The 18,609-nt window shown below is 38.9% G+C and overlaps 1 protein-coding gene across 1 annotated transcript; it reads right to left on the bottom strand.

The window, feature by feature from the left end:
* Positions 1-228: 228 nt before the first annotated feature.
* ZNF883 (zinc finger protein 883) lies at positions 229-17,949 on the bottom strand. The gene is given in 6 exon segments (XM_063082395.1): positions 229-5,525; positions 5,527-5,830; positions 5,833-5,867; positions 5,869-6,931; positions 10,623-10,731; positions 17,807-17,949. Coding segments are annotated over 4 exon segments (1,131 nt in total). The 5' UTR covers positions 6,480-6,931; positions 10,623-10,731; positions 17,807-17,949; the 3' UTR covers positions 229-5,344.
* Between the last annotated feature and the right edge of the window lie 660 nt (positions 17,950-18,609).

Genomic DNA, 18,609 nt, shown 5'->3' with positions numbered 1-18,609 from the left:
AATTACCACTATTGGTAAGGAAAAAGGGGTTATCATTAGCAATTCATACGGACATTAGAAGGATAATAGGGGACTCATATCAACTTTATGTAAACAAATTCAATCTCTGATGAAATGGTCAAATTCCTTTAAAACTACATCTTAAACAATCATTCATAGTACTAAAAAAATCTGAATACCCTTATTTTTATTAAAGAATTTCAATTTGCTATAAAAACCCATGCCATAAAGAAAAAATGCCATTGATTGTATCAACATTAAAGGAAAGATTACTCCAATCTTACACAAACTCTGACAATAAAGGAGGAAGGAACAATTTTCAATTCAATTCATTTTTTGAGTCCAGCATAACCCTAATAATTAACCCCACAATAGTGTTGCAAAAAAAGAGAAAATTACAGCTCTGTGTGCCTCATGAATATACATGCAAAGAGTCTTAACATAATGGCCAAGTCAAATCCATCAATATATTAAAGGATAATACATTATGACCAAATGGGGCTTAAACTAGGAATACAAGGTTGTTTTAACATTTGAAAATCAATGTTATTCACCATATTAATACAATAAAGGTGAAAATCCATATGGTTATTTCAATAAATGCAGAAAAGGCAGTTGAGGAAATTTAACACTAAAATTCTCAGCAAACTAGAAATAGAAGAAACTTCCTCAATCTGATAAATGGCATCGACCCACCAGTATTTTCTTTTCTTCGCCTGTTGATCTATTGACATGACGGACCCAAAGACCAGACAGTAGCAATAGCTTCATATTCCTGTCCCAGGAAACAAGACCTTTAATCTAGCACAACCCAAATTTGTGGGAAAAGAATAAGTAGAACTCTGGAGTAAAGGTGAGAAAAATTAATCCTACTGTAACCCTTGGTTCTTGGGTCTGTGTGTAATAGCTATTGGAGATACAGAACAATTTGTTAGTCATGGCTTCAATGTTTGTACCACAACTTGAACAACAGCACCCTAACGTTGAAGGGTGTCATTCCTAAACTAATGCTTTAGCTGAGTCTTAAAGAGGCCACTCTAATATTGTATTAGAATGGCAGTTCTAGGTGATAAGGTATATGGTAGGTCCTGTGGATCTCTTGATCATACACCCATTGCCACACATCCTTCACTATAAAATGGGTTCATTGTTCTGAGTCAATGTTTTTTGCAGGTTCCCACATCCATCAATTAGGCATTCAGTAAGCTCTCAATTAGTGATGCAGCCAGAGTCACTGCAGACAGTGAAGGTAAACCCACATCCAGGGTAGTTGCCAATTTCAGTAAGGAAAAATCACTACCTCTTCCAGACTGGAAGTGTCCATCGTAATCAACTTGCCACAAAGTGGCTGGCTGGTCTCCTTAAAGATGTTACCACGTAGAGCCTTAGAGTTAGTCTCTGCTGCTGAAGCTTCAGGCATTCAACAGTAATATTAGCTAGGTCAGCCTTGGCGAGCCTTGCTGTTGGGTCATATAACAGCTCCATCCCTGCAGTCATGGTTTCTCAATTCATGAGCCCATTGCACAAGCACTGTGGTAGCAAAAGACAGGCTGGATGACATCCACTAGGTGAGTCATCTTGTACACCTGGTTGTTTAGTGCCTTTTCTGCAGGGAATTTTTCTAAAACACAAAGATTTTCAGCCTGTGCACGATCCCATAGATCTACATGCCTCTTGCCCAGACTCCCTTATCTACAATATCCCAATCTTAATCCTTTCATGTCTCTGCCCAACCAGCTAGGCCATTTGCCATTGTTTTAGTCTATTTTGTGCTGCTATAATAGAGAATACCTGAGACTGGGTAGTTTATAAGGACCAGAAATGTATTTCTCACAGTTCTGGAGGCTGGGACGTCCACTATCAAGGTGCTGGTAGGTTTTGGTGTCTGGTACCATCTTGGTCTTTGCTTCCAAGATAGTGCCTTGAATGCTCTACCCTCCAGGGAGGAGAAATGCTGTTCCTCACATGGCAGAAGAGAATGAACACACTCCTGCAAGCCCTTTTCGTACTGGCATTAATCCTTCAGGAAGGCAGAGTCCTCATGACCTAAACACCCGCCCCCCCCCCCAACTTTAGGCCCAACCTGCTAACACTGTTGAATTGGAGATTAAGTTTCAACATGAGTTTTGGAGGGGACTAAAACATCTAAACCATAGCAGCTGCTACTCAGGAATTTTTGTAAGGCCTTAACTCAGACTCTCTCTCCTTTCCCATACAGTGGAAAACCAAGTGTAGTGCTACAGACATTTACTGCTATTGTTCAAAGATGCTTTTCTTTTCAGCTGAAGATGACACATTGAGAGAAATAATTGCTTATGTTTAATTACACAAAAGCCATTTTTTAGCATTCAAATTTTCTGGTGTTCATTTTCTCTCAAGGGATTCCACCTCAAGAGACATACATTCTTTAGCCCTAGTTGGAAAAATAAAAGGCGAGGTTCTTAAGATTTTTAATTACTCACACAACTAACATAATTTCATTTTAAAACATCTTAAAATTGGCCAAAATACCCTATTTCTGATCCCATACTTCACCCTTCACAGAGGGAAGCCATAAGGCTTTAAGGTGTGTCTTCATTAATCACTAAAGGAGGCCTTCCTTTTGTTTGGAAATCCAGAAGTGTAGTTTAGGGTGGATGATGGGTTTAAAGCTTTCTTATGTAAAGCTGGAGAAGAGTTATTGTGAAAGCTAATTCATTTACAAACAAATAAGTTTTAGGAAAAGGATATGGAAATTGATTATCTACAAATCATACCTACTTTTGTTTCCATGTACCTCCGGAAATTCCTGTTTGAAGACCACGGGCCTAGCCTAACTTTACATTCCATGTTCTAACTTACAGACAATCATCCAGGATTTTTGATTTGCCTCATTTTTTATACCTAATACACAGAATGGCTTCACCTGTTTGCTTTCTGCCTCAATTGTAATGTAGACTTCCCTCTAGTTTCATATAACATAGTGGGTTGAATGACACTCTCCAAAAGATAGGTCCATGTCCAAACTTCTGGAATCTCTGAAAATTACCTTATTTGCAAAAAGGGTCTTTGCAAATGTCACTAAGTTAAGGGTCTTGAGATGAGATCATTCTGGATTGCCCCAGTGTGCCCTAAATCCAATCACAAGGGTCTTTTTAAGTAACAGGAGAAGGCAGACACAGAGGAGGTCATGTGAAGGTGGAGGCCAGAGATTGGAGTGATGCAGCCAAAAGGGAAGCTGACTGCTTCTGGAAGTTGGAAGAAGCAAGGAAGGATTCTCCCCAAAAGCCTACCAAGAGAGTGTGGCCATGCCAACACCCTGATTTCAGACATCTGACCTCTAGAACTGTGAGACAATAAATTTCTGTTCAAGCCACCATGTTTGTGGTATTGTTACAGCAGCCCTAGGAAACGAACATAGATACCTTCAGCTTTCTATGGCCATATTCTGCCCAGGCTTGTGTATGGTCTGACTGCAAATACATACAAGCTTTGTCATCAGAGCTCTACAAATTTACCTTTGCCTATTTTTTACTATGAAACTTTTTGCATAGTTTTACTTTGTAAGTATTTTGTTTCGTAATCCTGGTTATGCCATTTACAAGCTGGGTAACTATAGATGAGTTAGTTTAGCAATTTAAGTTCCTACAATATTTAATTTAGCAACAAATAAATGTTAATTCTGCTTCCTATGCATCTCATCTAAAGGTTGTATCTTTTTAAAGGAGGTTTTCACTGTCATAATGGTTACACTTAATCTTACTTTTTACTTTGTTGTAGGTTTACTTCTTTTTGATATTTTTCCCTTAAAGCAATATTGTTTTTTCTTTTTACAATGATTTGGAGAGCTATGCAATTATAATTCAATCAGTGATTATAACAAAGCCTTTTTGAAATCCTTCTTAAACTTGTGTTTACTTAATAGGAGTTGTGGAAGGATCTGAAGAAAACCTCAAATTCGTGTGCCTAGATCCTGTCTCCTGATAAACTACCACAAAATGACAGTCACTGATTTCCTTCTGGAATTTAATTTTGTGTATTTTATTAGGTAACTTTTTCAAATAAATAGCCAATTATTCCAATATCATTTATCAACTAGTCCATTCTTTCTTCACTGTTGAGATGCTATTGTTATCATAAAGTCTCATATACACACATTTCTCTTCATTTCCTGTAGCATAAGTCCAATTGTTTCATCTACAATATGCAAATTATTCCCTACAAAATAACATTTGAATAACTTAGAAGGCAACCCCATTTGTTATTCCTAAATTTAAAAAATTTTAAAGTTGTTCTTATATACTAATTTTTAGTGTGCTAAATTTCATTTTAAAATACCATTGAGTGACAAAGGTGTCAAGAAAAATATGGGAAAGAATACTATTTTCAACAGAATGTGTTGGGACAACTGGATATTCTTATGCAAAAGAATGAAGGTGGACCCACACCTGACACCATATACAAAATAATCAACTCAAAATGGTCATAAACCTAAAAGTAAAAGCTAAAACTATACAACTCCTAGATGAAAACAAGGAGTAAATCTTTGTGAACTTGGGTTACACCAAAAAGACAAACAAAAGAAAATAAAAAAGATAAGCTTGACTACACAAAAATAAAAAACATTGTGCTTCAAAGAACATCATCAACAATTGAAAAGATAACCCACAGAATAGAAGAAAATATTTACAAGTCATACATAGGGTACTTGAACAATATGTGGAAAAATAGAATTAAATGAACTTTTTGATTATAAGGGCCTAAAAAGAAACAAAAAACCACAGTGAGGCCCTGAGTATATTTTCCTCTGAGAGATTGTTGCAATTTTCTTTGCAGCCATACACATTTAAAAAATATTTCGTAAATATTAGGAAGTAATGCACAGTATCTCTGTGGGAGATAGTCTATGACTATTACTCAAATTTGTCAATTCTGTTATCCAAACCCTCTATAAACTTTTTTTTTAAACATCACAAAATAACATGGGAATTACTAAGATGAGGGATTATGTACATAGTAAAAAATTTTCATCATCCCTCTAAAATTTTTGTGTACAAAAAAGGGTTTTATTACAAGCAAATGTATACATTTGTAGTAATTTATCTCTGAAAATAATTTTCTAAATATGTGTTTAAAAAACAAACCTCAGCTTTGGATGAACAGTCTCACTATAACTTTTTCTGTCAATGATAACACACATTTCAGATTAATTATGAGAACAGTGTTTCATCTCAGTGCAAACAGTGTAATACTGAGTAAATGAGTGTAGCCCTAAATTTTTCTTGCATAACAATTCTAGAGTTTCTTGCCACTGTGAGTGCTCAGGTTAAGTGATAACCTATGGCTGCAGGCTTTACCACACTCATTACTCTGTTAGGATTTCATTTCTGAAATGAGTTCTCAGATGTCTAATTAAAGATGTACTATGACAAAAAACATCTCCACATTTATTACACTGATATGGTTTCTTTCCTGTATGTGTTTGCTTATGTTTAGTAAGGGCTGAGCTTAAGCTGAAAGATTTCCCACATTCATTACATTGGATACATCTCTCCTGTATGAGTCCTCTGGTGTCACATTAGTGATGCTCTATAACAAAATAGTTTCTGATATTCATTACATCGATAGGGTTTCTCAACACTATGAATTTTTAAGTGTTCAGTAAGATGTATACTTCGGCTGAAGGTTTTTCCACATTCCTTACAAACATAGGGTTTCTCCCCAGTATGAATTCTCTGGTGTTCAGTAAGGTGTGCACTCCGATTGAAGGCCTTTCCACATTCATTACACTCATAGGGTTTCACTCCAGTATGAATTTTCTGATGTTGAATAGAGGCTGGGGTATGGCTGACGCTTTCCCACATTCATTACATTCATAAGGTTTCCCTTCTATGTGTTCTCTGATGCCGGACTAGTGATGTGCTGTGGCAAAAAACTTTCCGACATTCTTTACACTGGTAGGATTTCTCTCCAGAATGAATTCCCTGATGTTCAATAAGATGTGTGCTGCGGCTGAAGGTTTTCCCACATTCAATACATTCATATGGTTTCTTTCCGGTATGAATTCTATGATGTTGAGCAAGGGCAGAAATATGCCTGAAGGCTTTTCCACATTCATTACAAGGATACGGTTTTTCTCCAGTATGAATACTCTCATGATTTCTAAGGGATGACCTATGACTAAAAGCTTTGTCACATTCATTACACTTATAAGGTTTCTCACCAGTATGGATTCTCTGATGTTGAATGAGATTAGCGCTCTGAGTAAAAGCTTTACCACATTCACTACATTCATAAGGTTTCTCTCCAGTATGTACTCTTTGATGTTGAATAAGATAAGTTTTCCGGCTGAAGGATTTACCACATATTTTACATTTGTAAGGTTTTTCTCCAATATGTGTTTTCTGATGCTGGGTAAGGGATGCAATACATGTGTAGCCTTTCCCACATTCGGTACACTGGTAAGATTTCTCTTTCATACAAATTTTCTCAGGTTCCATCACAACTAAACTATGGCTTTACATTTAAATTGTTTACAGAATAAGTAAGGTTTGAGAAACAAATGCATCCTTTCTTATATCTAATTAATTATTTTTCATTCATGAGTTGCCTTTAAAAAAATTTACTGAAGCAGAATTATGGTGTAAGTTTCTACCATGTATGTCATAATTATGAAGACTTCTTCTTACAGAAACTCTCAGTTGGTCAAAAAGGTTTGAGCTCAGATTAAATATTTTCCCTGAATTGTTATATTCATGATCTTCCTCTTGAATTGCTTTTCCTTGTAATCTGGCTATACTCGTGTTTCTCAAACTAGTCATCAAATTCCAATTTGTCTAATATGAAATATTAGGAATCATCACTTAAAAAAATTTCTAAAATCATGCCATGACATTATTTGTTTTTCAGAAATCCTCTGCTTTGGAGTTGATGTAAATAGTAACTCTTTCCTCTGAAATACAAAAGGGAAAAATAAGACTCATTCATCAGTTATAGAGAAAAATATAATAAAAATAAAACAATCTAATAATTAAACATAATGTTGTATAATACAGGTCCTGATTAATACGGAAGTTTAAAGAAGGCAAGAATCGCTATAGGTAGGACTGGAGAAACAGTGTTTCTCTACTCACACAATATTTCTGACAAACCATATTAAAAAACCAGTTTTTTTCTCTATACTCACACTCAACACAGGATATTGTGGTATCCAAACGTGTGGCTGTTCCCCCCAAAGTCTCCAGCTCTGGGGACAATTGGATATCCTACAATTTAATCCAATTCTTACACTATCTACCTGGAGTTAACATCAGATCCCACAAGTTAAAGGGCTCAGTCCCACAAGACTGCATCCGCTTCAGATCATAATCACAAGGCTGAGCCTCTCATACTTCTCACTGATCAGCTGTAAACTGAGGATTCCTAAGACCTCCTCCTCAGATTTGGTAATTTGCTCAAATGGCTCACATAACTCAGGGAAACACTTTACTTATATTTACTAGTCTATTATAAAAGATATAGTTCAGAGACAGCTAGATGGAGGAGATGCATGGAGTAAGGTGGGTAGAGGTGGAGGGGCATGGAGCTTCAATGCTCTCTCCAGGAATGCTACCCTTCCAGTACCTCCATGTGTTCACCAAGCTGAAAGCTCCTTCAATCTCATTCAAAACATTTGTATACAGCTTAATCTCCAGCCCCCTGCTCTCCTTCCCAGAGGTTGTTGGGTGGGGCAAAAAATTCTAGCCCTCTAATTGCTTGGTCTTTCTGGTGACCAGACCCATTCCTAAGACTATCTAGGGGCCCCACCCTATTTTACCTCATTACCATAAACTCAGGTGTGACCAAAAGTGGTGCATGATGAATAACAAAAGACATTCCTATCACTCATGAAATTCCAAGAGATTTAGGAGCTCTATGTCTTGACAGGGACAAAGACCAAATATAGGAGGGGTTTTCAGACAGCTAGCTTGTGGAAAGATTCATATTATCTTTAAATTCTATTTTTCAATGTACTTTTTGAAGTATCCTCTTATTCTATCTCAATAAAAGAAATAATAGCATGGAGACGAAGTGCATGGTAAAATCAAATATAAAGATACAATAAAATAAATGATCTGACTAAAAGACATGAGACTAATACAAATGTATGACTTTGTAAAAAACAAGAAAAGTGAAATGGGATCAGATAATAAAGAGCTCTAACAATTAAGCAAACAAATTCAATGTCATATAGCAGGAGATAGTAAAACTGAAGTTTTCTGTCAGAGTAGTAACATGATAAATATGTTTTAGATGAAAATGCTTGCTAAGTCCATCAAAAAGGGATAATTAGAGAATAAAGGTCAAATTCAGGAAGGAAGTATAAAATGATATGGGCCTGGATTGAAATAATACTAGTAAGAATTCAGGATAGGTGTAAGTCTAAGACATAAAAAGAAACAAAAAAACTACTAACCCAGATTATAGGGAATGTTTACAAAACAAGATTCATAGAGATACAATGGTTAGCAACCAAGGAGGTTGAAAGGATAGTGGTACTAATGATACAAATATTGAAAAATGAAAGAGAGGCTACGCAGGGAAAGTCTGTGATTGTGCCTTTCAAAATATTGTGGTTAAAGAGATTTAAAGTAAAGTGAAACATTCAAGAGAGGACAGAATGGTTACCAGAGGTTGGGAGAGGACAGGGGGAGGAGAAGTTGTAGATAAATGGGTACAAAGCTATGCCATCTACCTTAAGTGAATCAACGGACAGTACATGCATGTATTGAAACAACACAGTGTAACCCACAAACATCTATAAATACATGTTTAATAAATAGTGAAGTGGGACATTCAAGTGATAACAGATTATAGGCAGAGGAATCTATAGGAATAGAATACAAATTATATACTTGGACTGAAAAAAATCATATCAGGGAGTAATGACATGGAGACTTTCTTAATTTATTTGTTTTTTACCTGAAACATATTGACTGTACATACTTATGGGGTACAGAGTTATATTTTAATACATGTATACAATGTATAAGGATCAAATCAGGGTAGTTAGCAAATCCATCATCATAAAAATTTATCATTGCTTTCCGACTTGAGTTCCTCTTTTCTAGCCATTTGAGAACATAAAATAAATTATTGTTAGTAATAGATGCCTAGCACTACTGTACACCCTAGAAGTTATTTTTCCTATCTAGCTATAATTTTTGTCCATTAACCACCTTCTCACCAGCCACCACTCCCCCAACCTTCCCAGTCTCCAGTAACCACAGTTCTATTTCTAAAAGTTCAAAAAAATTTTTTTTCAGCTCCCACATGTGAGAACTTGTGATATTTATCTTTCTGTATCTGACTAATTTCACTTAACATAATATTGGAAGGACTATTTGAGGATATCAGAATGGATGGATTCTTTGACATAAAAAAAATAAATAAGTAGAAAATAAACCTTAAAGGCACATGTACATGTGTTAGGGAGGAAGTGAAGCTAATGAAAAAGAATTTGAAAAGAGATTAGAACAGAAAATAATGTGATCAGGTCACATATGCAAAGACAAATACCAAATGCAGGAGAAAGACTGAACACAGAAAGGACTAAGAACAGGTTGTCATTGAGAAAGAATTCAGGAGTCTCTTAAAAATAATTTTAGTAGACGAATAGAAGATTAAGAATCTAATTCAAAGATTAAATGAGAATAGAAATTGAGACTGTTAGCTACAAATTTGAAAAAGTTGGTAATGAAACGAAAGAAAACATTGAATTACTGTTAGGCAACATGTCCTTTTAAAAGAAAGAAAAAATTTTGAATGTCTGATAGTAGAAGGAAAGGAGTTGATGAACAGGGAGAGATGAAATCATGAAATAATCATTAAATCACGTTCTTAAAACAAGTGAAAAAGAATGAAATCTATGGTACAGAATGGAGAGATTGACTAACAATGTAAGAGGGCCATCTCTTCCCCTGAGATCAAAGAGATGTGTGAGAAGATGGATAAAGGTATGTAGAAATGAAGTTGATGTTGCTCCCATCAGATGAACCCGGTTTTCTGTACAGATAAGATGGCTCTGCACAGAGGACCCTAACCAGCATTTCCAAAGCTACCTGCTAGTCCCGCTATTGTTGCTACTGACACCACAATAGATAGATGAACTGTTATTTACAAGGATTCTTACCTACTTGGTTTTCACTTAGTTGTCTGATTCTTGTTAAAAGTATTTCATGACATTTCTCCATTTTCCTGTGTTACCTACTAATATGGTTCTTCCTACTTGAAAGATAACATCTGATTTAAAAACCTGTTATCCTACTCCTGGCAAGTATGGGTTTGGGTGTTTATGACAGATCCTATAATTGCATCCTAAGAAATCTTCAGGAATTGTGAGATACAGGAATGTTGATGCTTCCAAGGCAACATAATAAGTATATCTAGTTACAATGTTTTAAAGAAAAAAACCCAAAAACTATCACCTGTTCAGTTAAAAATTAAATATCTTGTCTCTGTGCACAAACAAAATAAAAAATCTCTGGTCCCCAAAACTCACAGCCCACTCTCAGATAAGCACTTGTAAATCCCAGAATTCCATATATTTTGACATTTAAGGAAATACTCACTGCAGTCTATAGTAATCATAAAGCTCTACTTACCCAATGAGACAAGGCTCCTATGGTTTTCCAAGATCACATCCCTGTGTACTGTCTTTGATAATGGTCTCACTGTAAAGTCCACTGGTACATCCTCCAATGCTACTGGTTCCTAAAACAACAAATACCTACTCATTACGGGATCAGTCATGCATCCATTCATGAAAAACAGAGTAAAGCTCACGACTGAAAATAGAAACAAAAGACACCTCATTATACTTTAGTCTCATTTACCTCAACTATTTCCCTACAGCTTATGTTTTTCTTTTGCTCATCATTTAGCCTTGTTTTACCAACTGATGATGTAGTTTATATAATCCTTTCCATATACCAGACATTCAAAAAAAGCTTATCTCTTTTACAAAATGAGCATAATAGGCTTATGAGACATAGTCAAAAGTGCTAACAAACATGTAAGTGGAGTCTGAAAAAAGAGGAGAGAATAGGAATGATACAATATTTTAAGGGATAAGGATAGAAGATTTTCCCAACTGATGACTCATAGATTCTAGAGTCCCAAAACCATAAGCAAGCTAAATACAAAGGAAACCATAGCCAAAGATATAATAGTCAAACTGCTGAAAATGACAGAAATATGGAACAATCTTAAAAACAGTCCAAGGAAAAAGCAGAGTAACAGAGCAGCAATAATAATACTGCTGACTTCTTCACACTTCAAGAGAATGAACTGAAAACCCATGTTTCTGGATAAGAGGACTCAATACTTTAAAGATGCTGTGAGGGATTGAATTGTGTCCCCCAAAGTTTCATGTGTTAGAAACTTAACCCCCATGGTGACAGTGTTAGGAGTGGGGGAAATGCTATTATGGTAACTGAAAGATGGGGCCTTGAAGAGGTAATTAGGATTGTGAGAACCATGCCCTAGTGAATGGTTTAACCCAACTATGGTTTAATGGTAGTCATGTATGTGACTATGATGGCTTTATGAGAGTGAGAAGAGCTTAGTATCTCTCTCTTGCTCAAGCCATCTGCCATGTGACACCTTGCGTTGCTGCAGAGTCATCACCAAGAACAAGGTCCTCACCGGATGTGTTCCTTGGACTTTGGATTTTCCAGCCTCTGAAACTGGAAGAAATAAATTCTATTTCTTTATAAATTACCAGTTTCAGGTATTCTGTTACAACCAACAGAAACAGAAAAACATAGATGCCAATTCTCCTCTGTTATGGGTTGAATCGCGTGCCCTCCTAGAAAGGTATGTTGAAGTCCTAATCTCCAGTATCTCAAATGTAACTTTACTTGGAAATAGTGTTGTTGCAGATGTAATTAGTTGAGGTAAGGTCATAGTGGAATAGGGTAGGCTCCTAATCCAGTATGACTATTGTCCTTACAAAAAGATGGTAATGTGAAGGCACACAGACATATGGGGAGAATGTCATGTGATGACAAAGACAGAGATTGGACTTATACAGCTGCAAGCCAAGGAATGTCAAAGACTGTCAGTAAACCACCCAAAGTTAGGAAGAAGCAAGGAATGACTTCCCAACAGGTTTTACAGGCAGGATGGCCCTGCTGACACCTTAGTTTTGGAATTCTAGCTTCCAGAACTTTGAGACAATAAATTTCTGTTGTTTTAAGCCACCCAACTTGTGGTACTTTGTAATGGCAGCCCTAGGACACTAATGCATAACCCAAATTAACTGTCCCAGAGTAAATGTTTGTGTCCCCCCCCCCCCCAAATTCATATGTTGAAATTCTAACTCCCAATGTGATGGCATTAGGAGGTGTGACCTTTGGGACATAATTAGGTAATGAGGGTGGAGCCCTCAAGAATGGGATTAGTGCCCGTATAAGGAGAGACACGAGAGAGACGATCTTTCTCTCCACCATGTGAGGATACAATGCGAAGACACCATCTGTAAACCAGGAAGAGGCCTTCACCAAGAACCCAACCATGCCGGCACCCTGATTTTGGATTTCCAGTCTTCAGAATTGTGAGAAACGTTTGTTGTTTAAGCTACCCAACTGTACGGTTTGTGTAATAGCAACCAAAACTGACTAAGACACCTATATAATTTTCAAAATGAAAAAAAGATGAGAATGGGTGGGGTGGGAGAACTGTCATACTAGATATCAACACCTATTATGTAGCTATGTTACTAAGAACATACTGGCTGGTTAGCTCAGTTGGTTAGAGCGCAGTGTTGTAACACCATGGTCCAAGGTTAAGATCCCCACAGAGGCCTGTAACCAAAAACCCAACCAAACCAAATCAAACAAACAAACAAACAAAAATAACCGGAGGAGTACTGGCACAGGAATAAACTGAAAGAGTAATAAAACAGAAAGAACATTTAGAAATAGGCCCATTCTTCAATAGAAATTTAATATTTGATAAAGGTACCATTTCAAATTATTTGGGGAAGGATTAAAATTTAATAAATGATCTTGAGACAGCTGGGTATCCACTTAGAAAAAAAATAACACCACCTTATAAAAAATTAATTATAGATGAACTAAAGAGTTAAACATTAAAACTAAACCTATAAAATAACCAGAAAAACTATTAGAAGAATATTTTTATAATTTTGCAATAAGAAAGTCCTAAATAAAATTTAAAATATGCAGGCTGCAGAGGAAAAGACTCACAGATTTGACTATATAAACATACAAGGCAATCAAAAAAATTGAAAAAAGGACATATTGGGAGTAAATACATGCAACTAACAAAACAGAAAGGACCACTTGCTATATTATATAGAGTTTCTACAAATCAAATAGGAAAAAGCATAATGCAATACAAACATAGGCAAAGGATATGAACAGGAAATTCATAGAAGAAATACAAATGGCCAATAAATACACAAAAATATTTTCAACCTTACTTCTAATCAGTGAAATACAAACTAAGATATCAATTTTTATCAATCAGATTGGCAAAAATGTTACAAAGACAATACTTACTACTGTGTAAGTATGTGGGAAAATGGGTGCTGTCATACACTGTTAATGGACAGGCTTACTAAAGTCACATAACAAACAAGGTTCACTAAAATTTTCCTTTTTTGAATCATATATATTAACAGTTATTTTTCCTGCAAACATCAACTCACATCACCTTATAATTTTCCTTTCCCTACATTCATTATATTTTAACGTTCTACTTCCAATGTCTGTCGTTTCCTAGACTACAAGTTTCTTGACAATAGGGACAGTCCTCTTCTGTCTTGACAGTGACTCTTCTGTCCTCAGTGTCACACACAGAACCTGGCATATACTATGCATCTAATAAATATTTCTTGAATGGGTACATCAATAAAGACTTCTCTTGATTCCCAATTCAGTGGTCTTTGTACTATAACATGCTTTGGTTAACACCTGCTATCTCAAAGAAGTAGGATTCCATTCAGTATTTTTTCCTGTCTAAAGAGTCCATGAAAGTGTCTAGATGCCTTATAATATTGCCATAAAATTTTCAAAATTGAATAAGACTTGGGATTCTAAAATTTCATCTAATCTATCTCCCTTCCTCTATGCAGATCTACCTACAGCTGAGCCATTATTAATTATATTTTTCAATTCAAAATGTATTGAATGTCTTCTAACTGCGCAGCAAGGTTTGAGTTAATGTTTCCTGTGGTCAGATTTTATTTTTCTGAGCAAGGACTATGATCATTTTTGTTTTTTAAATCCCCATGTAGTTAGTAGGGTGCCCCTCACAGAGTAGATGTTTTAATGAGTATTTGTTGATTACTGTTCTACAAACTGCTATTTTACTCTTTTATCAGTTTAGTTTCTGGCAGCCTGCCTATCACAATTCTAACCTACACCTCTGCTGCTACTGCTGAATCTGTGAGGTTTCTGGATCTGAGTAGCCAGACAGAACCTATGACTACCCTTCAAAAAATTTAATTGTAGACTTTGCCTTACATATTCTGAGTATACTAGTGACCTAAAAGTTGTTACTCAAACCCCCGTGGCTACTACACCTCGACTCATAACCATCCTCACAATCAGCCAGGTGAAGTTGTGTGAGACTGTCCTAATAATCTTTGCCACATCCCTCAGGCCATCCAACTGTGAGTTCTTTGTTCTTTCAAAGCTGACTCTGGTGTTGTCAGAGGAGTAAAGACAAGAAGATGAACACAAGGACCTAGAGGCTCCTGCTCTCTAAACCTCACAAATTATGTCATACATAATGTCAGTGCACTTGAGCTAGAAAGAGGCTCAAGAAACGTTAGGCTAATTTCATTAGTTTGCCCAAGATGCAATTCAAGCCAACAGTAATTAAGTGACTTGCCTAAAGTCACACAGCCACTGGCAGGGCTAGAACTATAGTTTCTCCCCTGTTCTTAAGTTCAGTATTATTTCTCTCCATTTACAATTGGTCCAAACACTATTCCTGAAAAGAAAATGTAAAGAATGAACAGAAGAATAATTTAAAATTATTAGTCAAATTCATAGATGGATAAAACTTTTAAATCATTAGTTCAGGTTTCTGTAGAGATTTTTTTGAGGGCCATTCAAATCAGCATGAGTCTTCTAAAGACATGAATTCATTACAAATTAAATGTTTAAGTAATGACTATTAGAACAATGTATTCATTTTTAATCAAACTGGTGGATGACTGTAAACATTTTAAATGGAAAGTCTCATGGTTGACACATGTAATTTATTGCCTATTAAGCACATTTCCATCCACTAATGACACAGGAATATGTATAAAATTGAAGTGAAATCAAGATACATTCGAATGGTCTAAACCCAGATTGAAAATATAGATATCAGGGCTTCAAGAATTGGCTAATGTCGTTTCTTAATATTCTGTGTTTGAATTAAACTGAAAATGAGACAGGGGCTTGAAAGTGGGTGGGAAACAGAACAAGAAGAGATATTTATGAAAAGGAAGGCAATTTGGAGCATTTAGTTCTGTTCCAGTGGACTTAAAGTTGAACTCTTTTAACAGAAGTCTCTTGTACCTGAAGAATGATAGAAGCATTATATATTTGTAGAAATTTCTTCCAGAGCAAATTAGTGTTGATAGTTATTAGATCATCCACAATTTAAAAAATCAGCATTTTATTTGAATTATTCTATTTTTCTGAAAAAATTAATGCTCTGTCTATATCCAAATAAACAAAAGTTGTATAACTAACAAAACTGTCAGGAATTTTGCCCAATGATGATCCCAGGTGCTTTCCTGGGTGGGTGAGAGAAAGTGAGATCTAGTACACACTGGTAGAAGGGTGGGCCATAAATGAGAGCCCAGACCATTTCTCCACTGTAACAGTAGCGAGGTCAGACTGCATAGAAATACTTCCAGGAAAGTTGGGGGATATGGTGGTGAAAGTATCTGGAGGTTCTTTTCTGGCTGTTCTCTTTTTGGTGGAATAGGAAGCATGAGTGCAGATGAGGGAGGAACTGGAGGTTTAAGGCGAGTGAAGAGTCTGGCAGTTGGCTTAGAGAGTGTGAAAGCAGAAAACAGGGAAACCATCTTTCACCTGGATTATTGCCTTAGCTTCCTAACTAGTGTCTCTCTGTCTGCCCTTGGTCCCCTACGGAGCATCCAGAATAGTTCCTTTAAAATATAAGTCGAATCATGTCACTTCTGTGTTCAAAGTTCTCCTATGAAAACTGGTAAACCGTATATAAAGAGTATCTTAATAAAGTTGATTAACCAATCACCACCACCACCACCATCCTACGCTCCTATGGCTTCCCCTCTCACTCAGGTAAAGCCAAACTCCGCACAGTGGTCTACATGGCCCTGTGTGATCTGAACCGCTCTTACCTCTCATCTCAGCTCCTACTGTGCCACTCTCACTCCCCCATCTACATGGACATCCCCACTGGTCCCCACACAAGCTAAGTACGTCTGTACCTCGGGGCCTTTGCATTTGCTGTTGCCTCTGCCCGGGAACATCCCCCATTTCACCCCCTCCCCTCTCCGCCGCCCAACCCAGATATCTGCAACGCTCATTAATTTTCTGTTAAGTCTCTATTCAATAGGTTAAAGGTCAGTGAAGCCTTCCCTGACCCCCTATGTAAAATAACAGCTGTCTCAAGCCCTCCAGAGCCCTATTACTCTGGTGTAGTTTCCTCCACTAATCACTATTGACACACTACATATTCCCTTGCTTACTGTCTCTGTGCCCATCCGAGACTGTCAGCCCCATGCAGGCAGGGACGTTGTGTTAGTTACTGCTGTATCCCCAGTGTTTACACCATCACTTGGCAAAAAGTCTACCCTCAATGGATATTTATTCAATGAATGAAAGAGAAAATCTTTCCTCTCGCTGGACGGAGATATTTCAGGAAAGAAAAAATACAGCACAATTGCATTACAGACCCACTTATATATTTTATTTGTACAAATTGCCAAACAGGCTCAAGAAAGTATGACATCTGGAGCTAAGTGTGAGGTGAGAGAATCTGCTGTCTCCTCAGTCTCACTTCTCACATGCCTCTCATAAGTGAGCACCTCGCCACGCTAAGAGTTACTTTCACATTTAAAGAACATATTTGGGGACATTTAGACAAACATATTACTGTATGCTCTATACTCATAACATGTGCATATAAATTATGAGCGGCCTAGGCCGCTCCTGCCCACGGTCCCGCTCCTGCCCTCTGCGCCGCTCCTGCTTTCGGCGCCGCTCCTCCCCTCGACCCCCAGCCCCGCTCCTGCCCTCGGCCCACGACCGCTCCTGCCCTCTGCGTCGCTCCTGCCCTCGGCCCCCAGCCCCGCTCCTGCCCTCGGCCCCGCTCCTACCCTCGGTCCCCAGGCCCGCTCCTGCCCTCGGCCCCGCTCCTGCCCTCGGCCTCGCTCCTGCCCTCTGCGCCGCTCCTCCCCTCGGCCCCGCTCCTGCTCTCGGCCCCCAGCCCCGCTCCTGCCCTCGGCCCCGCTCCTGCCCTCGGCCCACGACCGCTCCTGCCCTCTGCGCCGCTCCTGCCCTCGGCCCCCAGACCCGCTCCTGCCCTCGGCCCCGCTCCTGCCCTCGGCCTCGCTCCTGCCTTCTGCGCCGCTCCTGCTCTCGGCGCCGCTCCTCCCCTCGGCCCCCAGCCCCGCTCCTGCCCTCGGCCCCGCTCCGGCCCTCGGCCCCGCTTCTGCTCTCGGCCCCGCTCCTCCCCTCGGCCCCCAGCCCCGCTCCTGCCCTCGGCCCCGCTCCGGCCCTCGGCCCCGCTCCGACCCTCCGCCCCGCTTCTGCCCTCGGCCGCTCCTAACCTCGCCGCTCCTTCCCTGGCAGTCTCCGCAGTCCGCCGCCGCTGCGCCGCTCCGTGCTCTCATCCGAACTCCGTTGATCCGAAGCGCATCTGGCGTGCCCGCTAACAACTGGACAACTGCCGACTACGGCCGTTACAACGGCAACATCCGGGCTCCCAGCAACAGAACATCCGGCGACATCCGAGCTCCCGCCTCCGGCAGAGGGGCGGGTCTTTGAGGAGTGCTGACGCCGGAGTGGGCGGGGCGGGGCGGGGCGGGGCGGGGCCGAGCGGTGTGAGAATGTGAGATGGTGACGATTGTGCCTCTATCGCAGACTCCTCATGAGAGTGAGATGAGGTTGTCCAGCTAAGGGCCCAAGCGACGGAAAGCTGACCATCGCTGTGGCCTCCGTCCTTGCGGTCAGGCCACGTGCCATAGGCTCACAGGGAGTGGTGTCAGCGTCTGTGAGATGCATGTCAATGGCAGGAGGAAAGTTCTGCTTAAAACTCACTATGAAAAGATGCAGGGGGGACTCAGGCTAGCATGAGAACCCAGGCAGCGTCTGTCTTCCTCTCCCACACGCTCTTTCTTATCTTATTTCTCCTTCTCTTTTTCCCGTTTGCGCCTTCGGGAACTGCACTCACTTCCTCCATGAGCACAGGACACGGAAGGGCCCCACGGAGCCTGCTGTCCCTCTGCATTCCACCCACCTACTGACCTCACTTTCCGCACATGTGTTGCTGTTTTAAAGATATAGGAAAGCTACTGTGTGATGACAACTTCATAAATGAGTTAGGGTGAACACTAGAAATAATGTTTTGATA

This window comes from Cynocephalus volans, chromosome 17, assembly GCF_027409185.1.
Source record: "Cynocephalus volans isolate mCynVol1 chromosome 17, mCynVol1.pri, whole genome shotgun sequence".
Taxonomy (NCBI): domain Eukaryota; kingdom Metazoa; phylum Chordata; class Mammalia; order Dermoptera; family Cynocephalidae; genus Cynocephalus; species Cynocephalus volans.
The sequence above is the reverse complement of the archived record's forward strand: the minus strand, read 5'-3'. Positions and strand labels throughout refer to the sequence as shown.